We start from the raw sequence: 17,946 nt of genomic DNA, 5'->3' as shown, positions 1-17,946 counted from the left end.
TTTAAGAGAATAATCCTCAGAGCTTTGAAGTTAAATACAAGAGAGTTAAGGGATCAACTTCTACTAGTGTGGAGGGATACAAGACCAAAATTCCAAATGACTATTAATACAGTTCTAAATAATACACCAAAGCAATGTTAAATACTTGTCTGCTGAAAACAGACTCCGTGCGTAGTTGCCTCATCATACTGTGGACATACCTTAATGAGACATTGGTGATTTTCATTCTGGTAAAGGTCCAGTTCTACAGAAAACTATCCAGGAGGAGGGTTTCTGACTTACAGCCACTTTCTTCCCCCTCTTTCATTAGTTTGATTCCATGTAAAAGACAAGTATAAGCCATTGTAAGAAGCCTTTTACATACCCTCATCTGGATTAATTAATTCTTCTGCATCTTCATTGTCCAAACATTCCACAAACCCAGCCATCAGTTTCTGGCTAATACTCTGTATTCAACAATGGAAGGATGGAAACGAAGAGAATTTTAAGAGTCTTAAAACCAATACTTTCCATAATTCCCCTCATACAAGCTGACAGAAGTTCTAGAAAAAATTATATAACCTGGCTAATAAGAAGAGTTAAGAGCCACAGCTGCTCTAAGCATGGGTTAGCCATTAGCCACCGAACAGAAAAACACCAAACATCTACTGTTATTACATATACTAAAATACCCTCACAGGTTGAAGACTATAAAGTCATAAAGTCTCTATATTTCAAAGAATTTTGTCCTTTTTGTTCTTGCAAACATTCACAACCTTTTTTCCAAATAATGAAATAATTGCTTCGCACAATAACAGATTTCTGAGGTCAGCAGATGCAAGACAAAATACAGTTGATCTAGAAACCTATTCTTTGAAGTAACATTATGGAGCACCAGTATTTCTCCATGAGTTCCTCTTTCCAGATCCAAAGAAACAGGCACTTACCTGATCATGTGTGAAATCACCAACTAGCTTTATCTGAATGTTGGAATTATCAGAAATACAGCACAAAATCTTGGCACTTTCAAAAGCCAGTTCAGGGTTGCTGTTTCCATGGTAAAGATACCTTTAAAAATACAAGATAATTGTAAAGAAATTGTTGAGACTTTTACTATTTCAAGATGGTGATGCACCGATGAGAAGTTAAACAGTATTTAGAACTAAAACATGTACTGAATTACATAAAGCAATATCAAGCTACGAACAAAATTTCACTCTACATGAAACACTTCATACTCCTCCATCAAGAGACAGGAGTAGGCTGAATTCCTTTCCTGGAGTTTTTACCACTCTGTTTATCCAAAATCTACATTAAACACTGCAGAGTAGGTTAAAACAACTGTTCACAGTCTCACACAAGAAACATGGAGAAAATACCTTCAGATCACACAGACATGAGCATCACTGAAGACCAAAACTAGCTAAAATCAACCACTGAATGCACTCAAAATAGGTGAGGAAAAAATTTTAAAGCATCACAAGATGTTTTCTGTAAAGGGAAGCATTGGCCAGTAAAACTAATTTTTTTGTGTCTGCTTCTGGGCCTCTCGTACAAAAGGGACATGAAGCTCCTGGAGCAGATCTAGCAGAGGGCAACAAAGATGGTTAAGGGACTAGAGCACCTCACTTAGAAGGAAAGGTTGAAGGAGTTGGGCCTGGCTCAGTCTCAAGATGAGACAACTGAGAGGGACCTCATCAATGTATACAAGTATATGAATGGGAAGTGCCAAGGTGATGGAGCCAAACTCTTCTCAGCGGTGGAAACCAATAAAACGAGGTAACACACAAAAACTGATGCACAGGAAGTTCCACCTGAATACAAGGAAAAACTTTACTGTGCGAGTCACTGAACACTGGACAGATAGTCCAGAGAGGTTATGGATTCCCCCTCACTGGAGGTATTCAAGAACTGTCTGGACACAATCCTGAGCCATGTGCTCTAGGATGGCCCTGTTTGAGGAGGGAGGTTGGACTGGATCACCCATTGTGGTCCCTTCCAAACTAACTGATTCTGTAATGAAAGGACCAGGATCCAAACGCTTTTTTGTCTCCAAAACTCCATTCTCAGTACTTTGCACATACCTAGCAATATTCACGACATGATCTGCCTTCTTAGTGCGAGGATTGATTCCTTGAAGCAGCTGCTCCAGTGGTGTGACAATAAGGGAAAGGTGGCTTTCCCGCAACAGATCCATAAAAATATTCTCCTTCTGTAGCGTTAAGTTCAGAAGTGCAAGGCAATACTGTACAGCTTTCTCCAAATGTTTCTTCCCTGCAGTGCATGAAGAACATAAGAAATACAAAGGAGCAGCTAAGGAGGCTACATTCAAAAACCTCATTCATTCAAGCCTTGCACCAAGAAAAAAGCCCTGCCTACTGCTTACTAGCAGTAAAATTTCCCCAAAAACATGGGGTTTTTTATATGCAAGAGAACCAACATCAAGCCACAGAAATGCAACAATGACTTTTACTGATTACACATTCTAACTTCACATGAAAAAGAAATTCTAGGCACATACCAGGAAATGGAGCATAAGTATCAAGCTGCTTCACCCCTTCTTCTAGTAAACTAAGGGAAAGTTCCAGCATTGGGGACTCATTTAATAGATGATACATCAGATTGAATCCAGGTGGTTTATATGCTATTATTTCTTCTCCTAAAGAGAAAAAGGGGAAAAAAAAAGGAAACAAGCTCTAATAGAAAAAACTTCCATGACTCAAGCTAGCATGAGCTACAAAACATAACAGCCCCCATGGTTGTAAGCAACATCTAAATACATGAAACTTCCTGCATACCAAGTCGTCAGAGATTTCCTTTACATAGAAGCCATTTACGTAATTTTAAGAGTTTGGGAAGAGTTGCAATGAAATTATCATTACTTTTCAACATCTAATAACACAATTTCAAGCCTTTCTCAAGGTAGGTCTGACCTTAGATTCGAATCAATGCTAGGACTACATACCATACTGGAGCTACAATAAACAGTTTAGCAAGACCGAAAAGAAACAGGAAAAGGTTTACATGCCCCAAACCTGCATGAAGGCCCTGGCTGACAGAAGAAGTATTTCCAGAAATCAAAGAGAAGGTCCACTGAATCTCCAATACTCATAGTGTACAAATAACATATATGTCTTGCAACATGCATGCAAAAATTAAACTACTAGCCTGAAGACCTTCATGATATGAAACAAAAGACTAGTGCTTCCTGTTTATCTAGTCTCCTAGTAACCTACAGTGGAAAAAAGCAGCAGAACAGTTAAGAATCTTTTTTAATACGCAAGTGAGAACTGAGTACAGTTTCTCTCGGCATCAGCTTAAATGGTCCCCTTCTTCCATTCATCCCATGTCTGTGCTGCTCCATCACAGGCCAATAGACAGCACATGTCACTGTGGAGCCACATATTGAAGACGTTAAAAAAAAAAATGGATCTAGTCAAAACTAGATTAATCCATTTCTCCAATACAACACATAACCCACAAATAATCATACAAGCTGAAGGACAGGAATGAGCTACCAAACTCCCTAAGACAGTTATGCTGCCAAATATTGTGGGTCAAAGTACAAGGCACAGAGGCCTCCCAGACTGAGGTGTGCTCACTGAAGAAGTATGTCTAAAGTTGTTGTTCATTTAAGTAGTGGTTCTCACAGCTCTCTACTGCTACAAGCAAATCCACAGGCATTGGGATGGAATCCATGCCAAGAAATTTGGTATTAAGAAAAACAAATCTGGAGCCCAAACAAGCCTTAAATTTCCTATAATGAAGCAACTATCATCTACTTTTAAAGAATAGTTGTCCAGAAATAAATGACTTCAGGTCATAATCGTACTGCTACTGTCTGCTCTGAACAACTAATGTATCAGTTATATTAATATTAAAGAACATATCATATACAACACCACCTTTAAATCAATCCTATTGGTGATTTATATACAGACCAAAGAAATCCAAGGAACAAGCCCAAACCCAAGTTGTTTAACTGTCAAATGTTGCTCTTCAATCAAATCAGAAATGAGACAGAAGTCATCCTCCCAGCAGAGATGGGGAAGTAGAAAATAGTGCACATGAAGCCCTACTGAATTAGCAAATCATATCCCTATAGTATGTGGACACTTGTAGAACATCTTCCAGTCTTAAAGCCTTGGTCTAGCTTTCCAGCAGCTTATTTGCAATACTAAACAAGATCCCAAGATAAAGGCAACAGAGCAAAACGACTTACAATTCTGTTTGTCAGTGAACAAATGAACAAGCTAACCTTGTAACTCCACATATTGGTCCACAAAGTCTTCAAGTTGAGGTTCGTAGTCCCGTAGCAATTTGTAAAACACTTCCAGGACCACCTCAGCTACTTCCCACTGTAGAAAGTCACAAAACAAAGTCACACACAAAATAAGACTGACACAGCAGCAACAAGACCAGGATGACAAAGAATACAACAGGCAATGCAGTGATGAACTGGATCAGAAGTATGGCTAGTACTTCAGAATCAGACAGTCATGACAACAACACTTAAAATTCATCATGTCAAGTAATTTAGAAGGCCAAGCTTTCTTTCTGAAGTAAAATGGAACATTGCAACAGATTTGTTGCCTATTTTAGGCTCTATTATACTATACATATTAGTATAGCCTTTATTAGGTATACAGCTAATACATCACGAATAGCTAGCTCCCAGGATACTGTTTAGCAGATGCTTTCAGCCAGAAGTATCATAAAAGAAAGTCAAATTCCTTGGTTCAGCACGTCGGAAATATTTTCTGAAGAAACAAGGAGAAAAGGACAAATCTGACTTGTAGAATACAGAAGTTATTAGCCATGCAGTAGAGTTGCAAAATCTTGTATAGCAAATTCAAATTTAGCAATACAAATAGTTTTTAAAGGACACTTTATACAGGCTCCTTTGAAATATATTCTGATGACCCATGAGTTGTAAAGTATCACCTATTTATAGAATCAAAACACTATCAAGTGCTCTAGGTTACCTTTGCTGCACCAGACTTGCACAGCTTCACAAAGAGATCTAAGCCACATCAACAGTGCCAAATCATTTTAACTACATCCTAAGAAAGAAAATATTTTCAAACAAACATTACTTTTTCAGCAGCTCTCCGGTAAGCTCTGGTACGGAATCGGAGAAACACAGAATCCCTGAGGAACTGGAGATAGGGATCAAAGCCTGGTGGGCGGAGACCTGCTCCCAAGTTAGCAGGGAATGAACTCTCCACTAGTGTGCTGATGAGTCGACAGAAGGCACGAGTTAAAGGATATTCCTCACATCGGGACTCAATCTCATTCAATTCGACCTTCCCAAAAGGACAGCAAAAACAGGAGAAAAATCACAGATTTTGAGGGAGGAAGAAACATGTGAGAATAATATAATGGCATCACCTGTGAACTACTTCACAGTGAATGGACTTAGTGGCATTTTTGGCTACAGTACACCACAAACAAAGCAAAAGCAACAAAACATCAGCAGTGTTACTTCAGTTCAACAACACACTGTTCATTCATCTCTGAGATACTAGAAGGTATGCATCAACATCTACATACTTTGCTTTTATTTACCACTGTTATTAGAAGCAAAGTGAGCTGTACAAAGATGCAACAAAAGTGAGTACAATTTAGGAAAAGAAAAAATCCTAATAAGAAGCACTCATGAGGAATGTGAAGGTTTACATGCTGTGCTGTTACCAATATGAAGCTGCACTAGACGCATAAATGGATAAAATCTTCCAGAAACTACAAGCAGGCCTGAAAGTAAATTAAGAAGCAGTGCCTATTAAAAAGGTTTCCCATGGACACAGCAGCAGCTACAGCCTCTGCAAGTGTTTCCTGAACTCATATGCAGATGACCAGAGAGGCTGCCTAGGTACAGAGGAACCCTTACCTCGATACCAATTGCTTGTCTCTGGCCTGGACTTCTCACAGTCTGCAGTATCTTCAAAACAAAGAGAAATTAAAATAACACATTTAACATAATCAAAAGTGCATCTCCATCATTTCTATCAGAAGTACAATGTACTTATCACTTTTTAACTCTAAGAGGAGCTTTACTCAATCCTCTTTAAAGGTAAAAAGCCAAGACTTTTCTGTCTGAAAGGCTGGATTATACGTTTCATGCTTGTCTGCTTCCAGCTTTACCTTCTCAAAGATCTGCATCAGGTTTATGGGTATGTGAAAAAAAGAGCATGAACACTTTCACGTTAATGATTTTTTGTCTTATATTGCTAGGGGAAACACGTTTCCCCCACTATCTCTTACAACAGTATATTTTAAGAAATATCGTAAATTAGGAAGCAAAGGTGGTAAGATGCCATTATTGCCAGGGTCTCTTATTAGCAATTAAAAACAGGACGGTCAGGAAACCTGTATTCATGTAAAATGAGCACAGCCAGTGAGATCTCAGGCATAAAACCATACTGTTATCTTCAAAATTGTGACAAAGTATTGACTAAGTGAAAAAAAATATATTCAACAATGACAAAAAGAAAATTTAGGAGGAAATGCAATACTATTTCATATATACTACTGACAATTTCAACAAACTGGGATGTAATATTTCTAAGCACTGAAAATGCTACAATACCTGTGTATATTCCAGGGATTGCCAGAGCGAAGCAGCTATTTCAGGAGATCTTCCAAAAGCAGTTAGGGTTTCTAATAGCTCTGCTTTCAAAATAGGAGGAATGCTGCACTGCAGAAGTCCCAGAATGACCACTACTGGTGTCCACTGAGGGTGCTCACAGAGAGCCAGGCGAGCATTCTCACTCTGCAGAGTTCAACAGAAAACAAAGCCACAGATTATTACTTTGAAGGGTATTCACATCTTACAATCTCCAACTCAGAGTTCAGAATCAAAGACTCTGCTTTGTTCTTGAAGGCACATGGAACATCAGACGAATGGCAGGCAATTCCAAAGCCAACCATATTAGTATTTAAACAAGCCCAATATAGTGACTCATGAGGACTAAAATTGTGCCTATCCATACAGAAGAAATATGTGGATAATATAAACTTCTTTTAAAAAAAATGGTTTTTTCCTTTTTCTTAGTAGACACACATTCATGGAATTAACCTTAAGTACTTACACCTTAGACAGCTTCTTCAAGCACTAGTAGAGGGACTTTCATTGATATTTTATGAACTTAAATTGCATTTGGACATTTGCTAGAAACTTGCATTAAGTCTAAGAACAGGATCATTATTCATGTAAGCTCAGTGGAGACTCTCAAGTGAACCACTGGACAGGAACAACCCTCTAGCCCCATCAAATGGTAACTCCCTGCATCCTTAGAACAAATTTACTTCTTCCCAGGTTATGATTTTGTGATGCCAGGAAATACAGTTTAAGAGTTATCATAGAATCATATCATAGAATTTAGGGGTTGGAATGGACCTTACAGATCATCTAGTCCCCACCTGCCCTGCCATGGCTCCCCACCTCCCCACTAGACCTGGATGCTCAAGGCCTCATCCACCCTGGCTTTGAACACCACCAGGGTCGGGGCAACCACCACATCCCTGGGCAACCTGTGCCAGTGTCTCACCCTTTCCCATGCTTATCCAATCCTGACATGACAAGTTGCACAGGATCACCCATTATCACCACCACCAAAGATGACTTTCAAAGAGCCTAATTAGTTTCACTGATCTGTCCTGTGTTCGTGTCAGCCAAACCAAGGCTATCTCACTATATCACAGAATTTTTAGGCTGCAAAGTCTGGCGGGTACTGAAGAGCTGAACTCTACACTATTCAGAAATACACCGACAATTCACAACACAAAATCTGCATTGCAGTTTTATTCTGCTGGAATCCTCTTCCAGTCAATTCATGGCACATTTTACCTCTTCGTTTGGGGACATTTTAAATCATAACTCTGGAGGCAAGTTTCACAGTTGATCAGGTTCCTTGCCAAATTTCTACCATTTCCTTTGGAGTTCATCTATTACCTTTGCCTTTTCAAACTCAATTAAATGCAAAGACCTTTCCTACTCCATAGTAATTTCTTATGAATATGCCTCACTTCTGAAAGACATCTCCATGACACTGAAGTGTCAGGAAAGCAAGAAAATCAGTAACAGCAGCAACACAGGAAAAGGTGTCATATCTTCCTGCTTCACCTGGACTGTGTGCTTGATCATTACAAGTTATTCCTGATGCTTCCCATACTTTTGGAGTTCATTAATCAAATGACGACGACTGCTAGGTAAATTTTTCCTAAATACCTTTTTTAGTCAAGTGAATTTCACAGCTGAATGATGATGATTTGCAAGGAAAAAAGTATGAACAAAGGAAACCAAATAAAAGATTACTTACCCAAGTGACTATAACAGTGGTCAGCTGTAAAAATGCAATTAATCCATCCTGTTCTTTCTGTGTGATGCCTCGGAGAGGCAGGTGGCGATACTGGACACTGTCTGCACTTGGCAAGTCTTTCCTTAAGTGCTCATGATAAAGCATTAAAGAATGGAAGAAATGCTCCCAGGAGACAGGGCTGCCACCTGCTCCTTGGATGTTTTCCACTAGAAAAATGAAAAACATGTGACAAGATTTTCTTTCCACTCTTTCACAGGGTGACAAGCAGGGTAGTTAAATTTAAAAGAACACTTTCTCAACTAAAGGAAAACATAAAGTTCAAAGTAAAGCTATTATTTCTAATATCAGTCAGCCATTCATGTTCGGGGGGTTTTTTGTTAATTTTTTTTTAAATTGAGACAGAAAGGTGCTAATATGAAAAACCAGTACAAATAACTTCTCTGTTTTAAAAATAATGCTGCAAAGATTCTGATTATTATCTTCAAAGTAAGGTTTGGGATTTTTTAATAATTTAACCAATGCAAAATGAATGCAACACACAGGACTGACCAGCACCTCTTACTTTAAGAAAGTGCTTTTTTCTTAAATGTATCAAAAAACTCTAACAGAACAAAGTGCTTCTGAAAAAAGTCAGCTCAGGAGAGCTCTTGTATATTTTGTAAATACAGTTAACTATGACATGTTTTTATTTTTTATTTTATGTTTTATAACGCACAATATTCTGCACCTCTTACGGAGTTAAGAAACACCTTTTTTATAGAACACGTTATTTTCATTATGTGAATTGCTTGCTAAGGTTCTCGGACATTTAATGACCAAATCAGTCTTTTTTTTGCCCAGATTATACTTTCAAGTAAAGCCTTCCAGTTTCACCTTTATACTAAGAATGAAATGTTAAAAGTATGAAACCACGATTCATCTCAAATGAGTCTCCACACTTTTCAAAAGGACAACAGTTGAGAAAGAGCTCAAATGTCACTTTTCTTACCATGACTACTGCCATTGACTTTTAGCAAACTAAAGCAGTAATGAGCACACTGAGGCCCACTAGCCAGTCCCCGCAGCATCTTCAGGTATGGGATGTAAACTGTGGAAGGAAGCAGATCTCCCATTTGCCTAACAAACTTTGACAAGACAACCTAGAACAAAAAAAAATTAAAATCAGCATTTAAAGAAAAAAAAAAAGTAAACCTGAGTATTTTAGGAATACATTAGGCAGTCAAAGCCAGAAAGCAGATTCTAATTAATCAGGGCAGAGTAGCCAGGTGGAATCACAACTCCAATGAAAAAAGATTCTTTGTCAACTGGCAAATTCGGTTTCCCTGAGGGTGAAAATCTTGTTTCAAAGAGGAAATAAACAAAACAGTTTATGTGATTGCAAAGTTTATTGACTCTCCAATTCTGTATTTCTAGCGATAAATTTACTTCAGCTTACAAATGTTTCACAGCAGCATTATTAACACGTCCCACAGTGCAAGTTAAGTGATACCAGGAAAGAATTCACTATGTTTGTCATATCCCTGCACAGTAACTCACAGACACATTGGTTCCTCCTAGGGTCATATTAGAGTGTTTGCAGAGTACACCAGGCCCTAACTTAAGTTGCCTGTATTCTGGGGGGGTCTTGGAATTCATCCAATTTGTCTTGTACTAGGTCTTGCACAATGCATCCCAGATACCTAGCGATTTGGAATGTCTGCTTCATCTGTTTAGATTGCTTCTCCATTCTAATTTTAAATTCTGTCTCTCATGGACTATAATCTTTGGACTTTAAATAATTACACTATTCTTACGGATTTTTACCCTCTACAATACTACCAACTGTAGTTAATAAAGCTTTTTTCTAGTTAAGAAATTTAACTTCTCGGTTACGTGAGAAAGGTATGTAGAAGTCATCAGACAGAAAACACAAGAGCATGATCGGAATTCATTTAGCAACTGCAACAGATCAGACATAAATAACATTTTCAAAGAGGTGTGTTAGGACTCTTTCTTGCTAAGTTTATTGACAATTAATGACTAGCAGTAGCTTGTTTTAGAGCAAGCAACAACTGCCATGCCATGCAGAGCAGGACACATGTAGATAAGCCACTGAAAACAGGATACCAAAAACTTTGTTACTTGGAGTTTTTTGTTACTTTAGTTTCAAGTCAGTAGTAATAACTCAAGAAAAGCTAGATAACCTGGCGCTGAGGGGGTCTCTGATGAGCTACTCCCAGGTAGGACCCCATGATGGTAGATGTCTGCAAGGGCTCTGATGGACACCAGTATTCATGAGCAAGTTCCAGATTAAAGGGATCTTTCCTATACAATTCAGCAATCTATCAGAGAAAGCAAGATGTTAGAAAAATACAACTATATGAAGACAACTACTCAACAATAAGCACTTCCAGATTAGCTAAACACATCTGAGAGGCAAAGCATCCCACAGCTGGTGTTCTGTTTCTTAAAACATTCCAACAGTGACAGCTCCTAAATAACAACACTGGAAAAAAGACAGACAAATTCAAAATGCACACATCAGACAAACTTCCACAACTTTCTATCTAACTACTGTAGATTAAATCACTGCTAAGAAAATAGTGTACCTTTAGATATTAATTTTACAAGTTAGTCAGTATCATGATTAGAAATCTTAGCTGTTATCTGAACATACAGATTTCTCATTAAAATTTCATTTCTAGTTCTTCATTTATGTTTACTATACATCTCTGAGCTGCTTAAGAAAGCATTTCACTACAAATTTTCCAGCTAATGTCCTATAACCTAAAAGACTACCTTTGGAAAAGACAAGTAATGTAAGTTTTTAAGTTGTCAGAAAATTTAAAATGCCACAGTTCATTATGCAAATCTGTTTTCTGATATGGGATTTTTTGAAAGTGCAGTTAAGTAACCTTAATAATTAATACTTAAACAAACATAACTATTTTCATTTTCTTTGCATTTCATTTTGTTTCTATTTTCTTTACCAAAAATATGATAGAAACAGAGATGTCTTTCCATTAAATGTACACTTGTGGTCAAATTTCTACTGAAACTAGAGAATTTGCAATTCCACCAACCTTGATAGGGTCCCCTTGCCTAGCCTACTCTAAACCAAATACAAAACAGACTTCCAAAATTCTCATTACAAATACATATAAAGACATGCTAATTATTTAAACACTTAAATTATCTATCAGAGTAACTGTCCATAGTGGAGTAAAACCCCTAAAACCTTTAAACATAAGAAACAATGCAGTATTTATTCACTAAACAAGAATTAAATGATATTAACATCAGAAGCCAAGGCAGTGAATTAATTCCTTTACATGAAAAGCTATGGAAAAGCATCTGTATTTAAGAAAAGACAAAAATACCCTGTAATCCAAAAAGGGAAAGATCCAGCACTGTATGCTATCATTCAGATATGGGTTTTCAGATGAGAAATGGAAATCACAATCACTATTTGCCATAGTAACGTAAAAGAAAACAGGGCTTACTAAAAGCATTAAATGCTCCAGATCTCTCCGAAGGGAAATAGGTGGCTCATTACCCATCTGAATACTCATGTGGATCATGCGAGCATCTTCATCAGCACGGTTCCTCAGCTGCTTCACCTGCAGAATTCACAAGTGGGGAAAAAAAAAACTACTGGTCTATATTTAGCTAAGGATGAAATAGAACAGAAATAAGAGGATTGTCTATATGGCCTATTAAAATCAAAGAAATCAAATGTACTTGCACATACATGGCAAGAACATTGTGTTGTATTTTTCCAACTCTCTCTCTCCGCTTGAGCTTGCATTCAAAGGTATAATCAAGCATTTTCTTACTGCCAAGGCCCTCAGTTCATAGCATAAGCCCAGAACTTATACCACACAAATTTCTCCTAACTGCCTTCACCAGATCCTTTGGTTTGGCCCCAAAAGGTGGAGTTCTTTTTAATTTAAAAGCTAGACAAGTTACATTCAAACAAAAAATGTTAGACCATTATTCACAAGGAGTGCGAAGAAACACAAACCAGTACAAAATAATGCCTTCTACATATAGATCTGTGGATTGCACCTTTCTTCACCATTACAGGCTACTTCTACTTACAGTTCCTTTATGATTTTACAAGTTCTGAACTGATGGAATCACTTTGGACCCAGTATGCCTCAACTGAAAGCATTACCACATGACAATAAATACCATATATAAAAAAAAAAAGAGAGAAGGGAAGAACTGCAGCAATGAAAAAGTAAAAAACATAGCCTTCTAATCAGCATCCTAAAATTCTGTGTCGAAAAAGCTAATCACTAAACAAACAAAAAAAGCAGCTGACATTTAATTTTAAAGGCAAAAAGCTTTTGATGTAACATTCCATCAAAGGCTTACAGAAAGCAAAAAGAAATGAGATGAAAAGTTAGCTTTTGTTAAATAGTAAGGAGACATTGAGGAACGAGAAACAGAAGTAAGCAATCAATTCAACACAGCAAAAATTGAAACATGGTGATGGTCAATAGAGACTGGTTCATGGTCTATAATATAGCTTAATGCAGCAAAATAATTGTGTCTCATCAAGAAAAATTAGCTCAGAACTAGAAATAACTGTGGAAAAGGTCAGAGCAAACTAGCCAAATCAGTATGCTAACAAAATTAATACAAGGACAAAACTGAGTGTTAATAAGCAATGAATTACCTCAGGTATTAAAGCTAATTACTGAGTTCTGAATGAATGCAGTGCAGTCAGCCAGAGATTTACCCAAATCATTGCTGGCAAGCTGCATAAATTTTAGAACTATATAGAAGAATTAATTAAAATGCTGACTTATAGATTTAAATAAAACTGAACAAATATTATATAGATACACACAACAAAACAAAGATCCTGCAAAGCAAACACTTCTCTTTACCTAGAATTTGAGATTCATTAGAAATAGCTGAGGACATCAGCCAACCACTACCCTTACAGCAGCTAAGACAAAGTTTCATTGTAAGGCTGTATCCCCATTCCCTGCTCACAAAGTCTTTCCTGTAAAACAACTAGTACTGGCCTCTATCAAACTGAAATACAAGTCAATCATCTGATTTTTGTGTATATACTGTATTACCAAATCCTACTTGTAATGAAAAATATCTCTCTTCATGTTTAGGCTACACTCAACTGCAAATTTCAGAAAAATAAAAAGTGGAAAAAAATGAAAAAGAAATACTATTCCAGAGATAAAGTCTCCAATTCCATAATGTAACTAAGATGAGATGTACCAACAAACCAAGTAACAGTCTTGGGATTTTCAGACAGTTCTGTGGATACAGAAGGCAGGGGCACATCTCTTGTAAATCTGATTCGGCAGAAACCTCTACCAGGGTCAGTCTCCACCTCTTCCACTTTCATTCAAAATCCACCTTACCCCTCTTTAACAAAAGCTGGTATCATTACAGGAAGACATTTGATCTTTTATAAAGCAGCACCATCCAATGAAGACCTGCCTCAAAAAAATGTCCCAGTTCCAAATCTGTTTGGACTTGTTTAAGGAACTTCCATAAAATATACCTCACATATTCCCCATATAGTTGAAAGATTCCTAAGGGCTACTGTGTCTGTATTACAGGAAACAGCATTGTGTGCAGCTTCCAAAGGATGTCCAAAGCCTGCTAAAAACATGGTATGTGTTATACGCAGGACCCATTGCTGCAGAAATACAGCTGTAATTAATCAACATGAACCAGTTGGAACTGACATTATACTGGTTCCATGGATATTCTGTGGACAGCTCGAGAAAACAATATGCAACACCAACACACTATAAATCAAGTAGGATTAAACCCAAGAGGTGTCTAAATTTGTGTTCATATAGGCCTTCAAAGATTCTTGAGACTTGAATATAGTTTTTCCTGCCAACATTGTTCACATTCTGCAAGGTTACAATTAACAAAATCTGTTTTTAAATCCTTTCTTGCACATTGAAAAAAGTAATTATTTGGCAACTCCAACTCCAGCTCAGCACAATGAAGGTCAGAAAATGAAGCCTGTATTAATTAAATAAAAGCATTTTCATCGAATTTTGACTTTCCATGTCTAATTACAAGATCTTGCACAAACAAAACTGTTGTAATTGCTTCAAACTTTTTTTAAACCCTTTTGCAGCATTTCTGTTGTTCTATTGAAAACAGTTGCTTAATTTTCCCAACAATTAATACTACTGAAAAAGCAGAATTCCTCCCCTTAAACATGGAAAAGACCATTAGTAAAAGAATAAATATTAAATGAGAGACAAAACCATAAGTTAATTTAGGTTACACTACTGTAACAACAGAAGCAAAAAAAAAAACCAACAAAAAAAAAATAATCAATACCCACAGGCACAGCCATCAATTTCAGCATTCATTTAAATTTCAATCATGCAAAACAAAAGCACTAGCCCCACAAAAGCTTGTTTTGCAAATCTCACCACTCTGAAGTGTTCTAAACAATCACATTCTATTTCAGTGTGGAAAACAAACCCCAAACATTGTGGGTTCTATGAAGTGAACAAGTTCTGTGAACTGCAGGACCTCAAGCCCACGGTCATTTCTGAATATCTGTGCTACCTGTCCAAACATTAGAAATACAGAAGAGTTGCCCACATTTCTCAGTACCTGCTATTCACACAAACAACTTACTTTCATTGGCATGAGCGCGAGGAAGTCTGTGACAAGGTTATGAATTTTGCGAATGTAAAATTCCTCCTGGTAGAAATTTTCAGAGCCCACAACAGATTCCGTCAGGAACAGGAAGACGTTATCGGCAACTGCTAACTCTGCTATGGCCTCATCGGCCTCAGTGAATTCTGCAAGAGCTGGGCAACAAAATTCACAACAGGGGAAAAAAAACAGTAATTACCTGTTACCAAGCAAAACATACTTCAGGATACCCAGCTGATATACAAATTGACATGCTTCTATCAACCACATTTTTTTCACCATACAGGAAAACACTAGACTGGGAAAAGACAAACAAATGGCAGGTGATGACCTCAACTTTCTTCTTTAGTAAGTGTTGAAGTGCATAATCCATTTACTCAAAGAAATCTAAGGCTGTGAACCAAGTATCAAAAATCAATCTTAATTAAACATTAATTATAAAGTCTGGATTTTCTTTAATAGATATTCTGGAGTACACTCAATTCTGACCCAGTAGGGAGCCTGGAAAGCTTGTGAAGTTCATAGTGGAAAAGAGCAAATTAAAACTAGATTCGTCCTCTCAAGATACTGATGTTTAACATTTACAGATGTAAAAAAAAACCATAATCATGAATCCATTCTTAATTTAAGCATGCAAATGATACTAAAGCTGAAAATGGAATCTGTAAATTTTCCAGTATGCTAAAACCTCTTTCACTTCACTGAGACACTACGCAACACTACTATCTAATAACTAATTATTTCTAAATCTCTGTATGTTTCAAAGCAGTTCAATTCTCAACAACCAAACTCACATACTGAGAAAACCTTTAAGGAGTGTCAATGGCAATTTTATCATAAAGGTAAATACTAACACTTCAAAAAGCTAATAGATACTTTGACTTACACCACTTCCAAGCTCTGAACACTAATGTGCAGCAATTGCACTTCAGGGTAATTTACCTGTCACATCGGATAACTGGGATATTCCTCGCAATGTCAGTGCCCAGGCTAATCTAACAGTAGCTTGCAGACCTGGCAATTTCCAAGGCTGAGACTCCTGAAGACGAGTGTGTATCGTTGCTATATACTGTCTTTCTGCTAGCAGAGGGAGTCGGCGCATCAAATCTTGAACAACACAAGCAAACACAAAACCAATACTCAGTAAACCAATGTGAAATCGAACATGCAAAATCCCACCAAATCTGCTACTGATCAATAACAAAACTGGTTAAATAACAAATCCCTACAACAACCTCAGGGGAACCTGCCAGCATTACCTTCACGATCCTCTGCGCCTTGCTCCAGAAAGCTGACGTCAAAGCAGTAGAGCACAGCCATAAGAAGAGACAAGTTTACACCATCCAAGGAGCCATCAGCTTCCACTGTTACCTTCTCCAGGTAGCTTATGAGGATGAGCGTGTCATCCTTACTCAGTGGGGACTGACAGGTCCAGACAAACAGACTCTCAGCCAAGGACTGTCGGCATTCTTTAATGAGGTCAGAAACCTTTAAAAGAACAAACAAGACTGTGAACATACATATACTGGTAACATGTTCAGTCTGTCCTTCTCAGTCGATCACGATGACTAGGTTAAGATAAATACTCTAAAGACAGCAGCTATGGAAAATGTTGGGTTTAATTGCTAAATGACAAAAGGCACATTTCTGCTTGCTAATTGCACTCCCATTCCCGTGTATTTTGGATGAGGTATGAGTAGATACCGAAGGACATGACTACATGCAAGCCAGAATCCCTATCAAGGTCGAGACATGAACCTACCTAAAATCCACATAGCTGTCAATGTATCACACCAGTCACATCTCCTCTAATTACACTGGCAGTCATCTCCAGATAAGTGCACAGTCTTCCCCTTGCCCCAAAAGCAAAGCCCTCAACTAACTATAGAAATACCTAACTTTTAAGGCACTGAGAAATATGAAAAACATTTAAAATTAGAAATTTTAAACCCTTGACAAAAATGTTTGCACCAACTTTAAAATATAAACATAAATTTAATCTATCATCCCATTACATATGGAAGAAATATCATGCCCAACATGAAAACACTAAAAATAGAAGTTATTTGGCAGAATATTGCACACTACAATTAAGTACAATGACTCCTGAGAACAAAGTTTGCATTTTTTTCTAACAGTCACACCAAAATTACCTGTTTTCAAACAAATACTTATTTAATTTACCATCATTCCTCCCCCCAGGCTGAGTTTTAAGTGCTTTAAGTCTTATGAAAAGAGTAGAAGTTAAAAAAAAAAAGCCACTTATGGCCTTTCATAATGGTCTCTGTAAAACTGTATTTTATTTAGCTTATCCAATTTCAAACTGGATTCCATTCTTATCCAATATCCATTGTATCAGGTTAAACAAAAAATAAAGAGCATTCTATCTCCTGTAAAATCATATATATGGTGATAAAAACTTGGCAATATCTAACATAGCAAGAGATTTGCACAGGCTCCAGCAGAATTCATTAGAATACTGACAATGTATTCATTAGAACACAGATGGAAATATGGTATGTCACCTAAAAGGAACAAAAAACCTGCTAATGTGAAGCATTCAATGGATTTTAAGGTAAATTAAAGTAAAGTAATTTAATGAAAATGAGAAGGATATTCTTTGCACAGTTTCTAGATTATTAGCAACAGTGTAAAACTAGTTATTTGGTGAAAAACAAATTGACTTATTAATACATAGAATAATTTTTAGACAGATCACCCACTAGAAAGAAGCTTAAAAATTGAAATAATAATGTTTAAAATCTTCCTGCTAGAAAAAAATATGCTGCAGTTAGTCACGGTGTCAATTAAGTTCAAGGATTACAAAAATGAGAACTCGTTGTCAAGAAATGTTCATTTCACTGTTAGCAATGCTTCGCTCATATTAACACAATTGGATTACTAAAAAGAGAATTATTTGCCTGACTAGAATGGGGTTTAATCTGTTTTAATAATTTGTGATTTTCAGTTAGTTATTTTTATTCCAACAGTGCTGGTT

The 17,946-nt window shown here is 37.1% G+C and overlaps 1 protein-coding gene across 1 annotated transcript in view; it reads right to left on the bottom strand.

The window, feature by feature from the left end:
- Positions 1–17,946, bottom strand: part of NUP205 (nucleoporin 205kDa) — a 48,250-nt gene that overhangs the window by 22,199 nt on the left and 8,105 nt on the right. Inside the window, exons 7-21 of the mRNA XM_009072619.1 lie at positions 16,208–16,436; positions 15,891–16,055; positions 14,928–15,103; positions 11,783–11,899; positions 10,484–10,621; positions 9,289–9,439; positions 8,301–8,506; positions 6,569–6,751; positions 5,870–5,920; positions 5,076–5,285; positions 4,238–4,337; positions 2,501–2,638; positions 2,064–2,253; positions 927–1,047; positions 365–446 (exon numbers count right to left, since the gene is read on the bottom strand). Of these exons, the coding sequence (XP_009070867.1) occupies positions 365–446; positions 927–1,047; positions 2,064–2,253; positions 2,501–2,638; positions 4,238–4,337; positions 5,076–5,285; positions 5,870–5,920; positions 6,569–6,751; positions 8,301–8,506; positions 9,289–9,439; positions 10,484–10,621; positions 11,783–11,899; positions 14,928–15,103; positions 15,891–16,055; positions 16,208–16,436 (2,257 nt within the window). The remainder of the gene's footprint in view (positions 1–364; positions 447–926; positions 1,048–2,063; positions 2,254–2,500; positions 2,639–4,237; positions 4,338–5,075; positions 5,286–5,869; positions 5,921–6,568; positions 6,752–8,300; positions 8,507–9,288; positions 9,440–10,483; positions 10,622–11,782; positions 11,900–14,927; positions 15,104–15,890; positions 16,056–16,207; positions 16,437–17,946) is intronic.

Source organism: Acanthisitta chloris, unplaced genomic scaffold (assembly GCF_000695815.1).
Source record: "Acanthisitta chloris isolate BGI_N310 unplaced genomic scaffold, ASM69581v1 scaffold17000, whole genome shotgun sequence".
In the NCBI taxonomy this organism is placed as follows: domain Eukaryota; kingdom Metazoa; phylum Chordata; class Aves; order Passeriformes; family Acanthisittidae; genus Acanthisitta; species Acanthisitta chloris.
The sequence above is the reverse complement of the archived record's forward strand: the minus strand, read 5'-3'. Positions and strand labels throughout refer to the sequence as shown.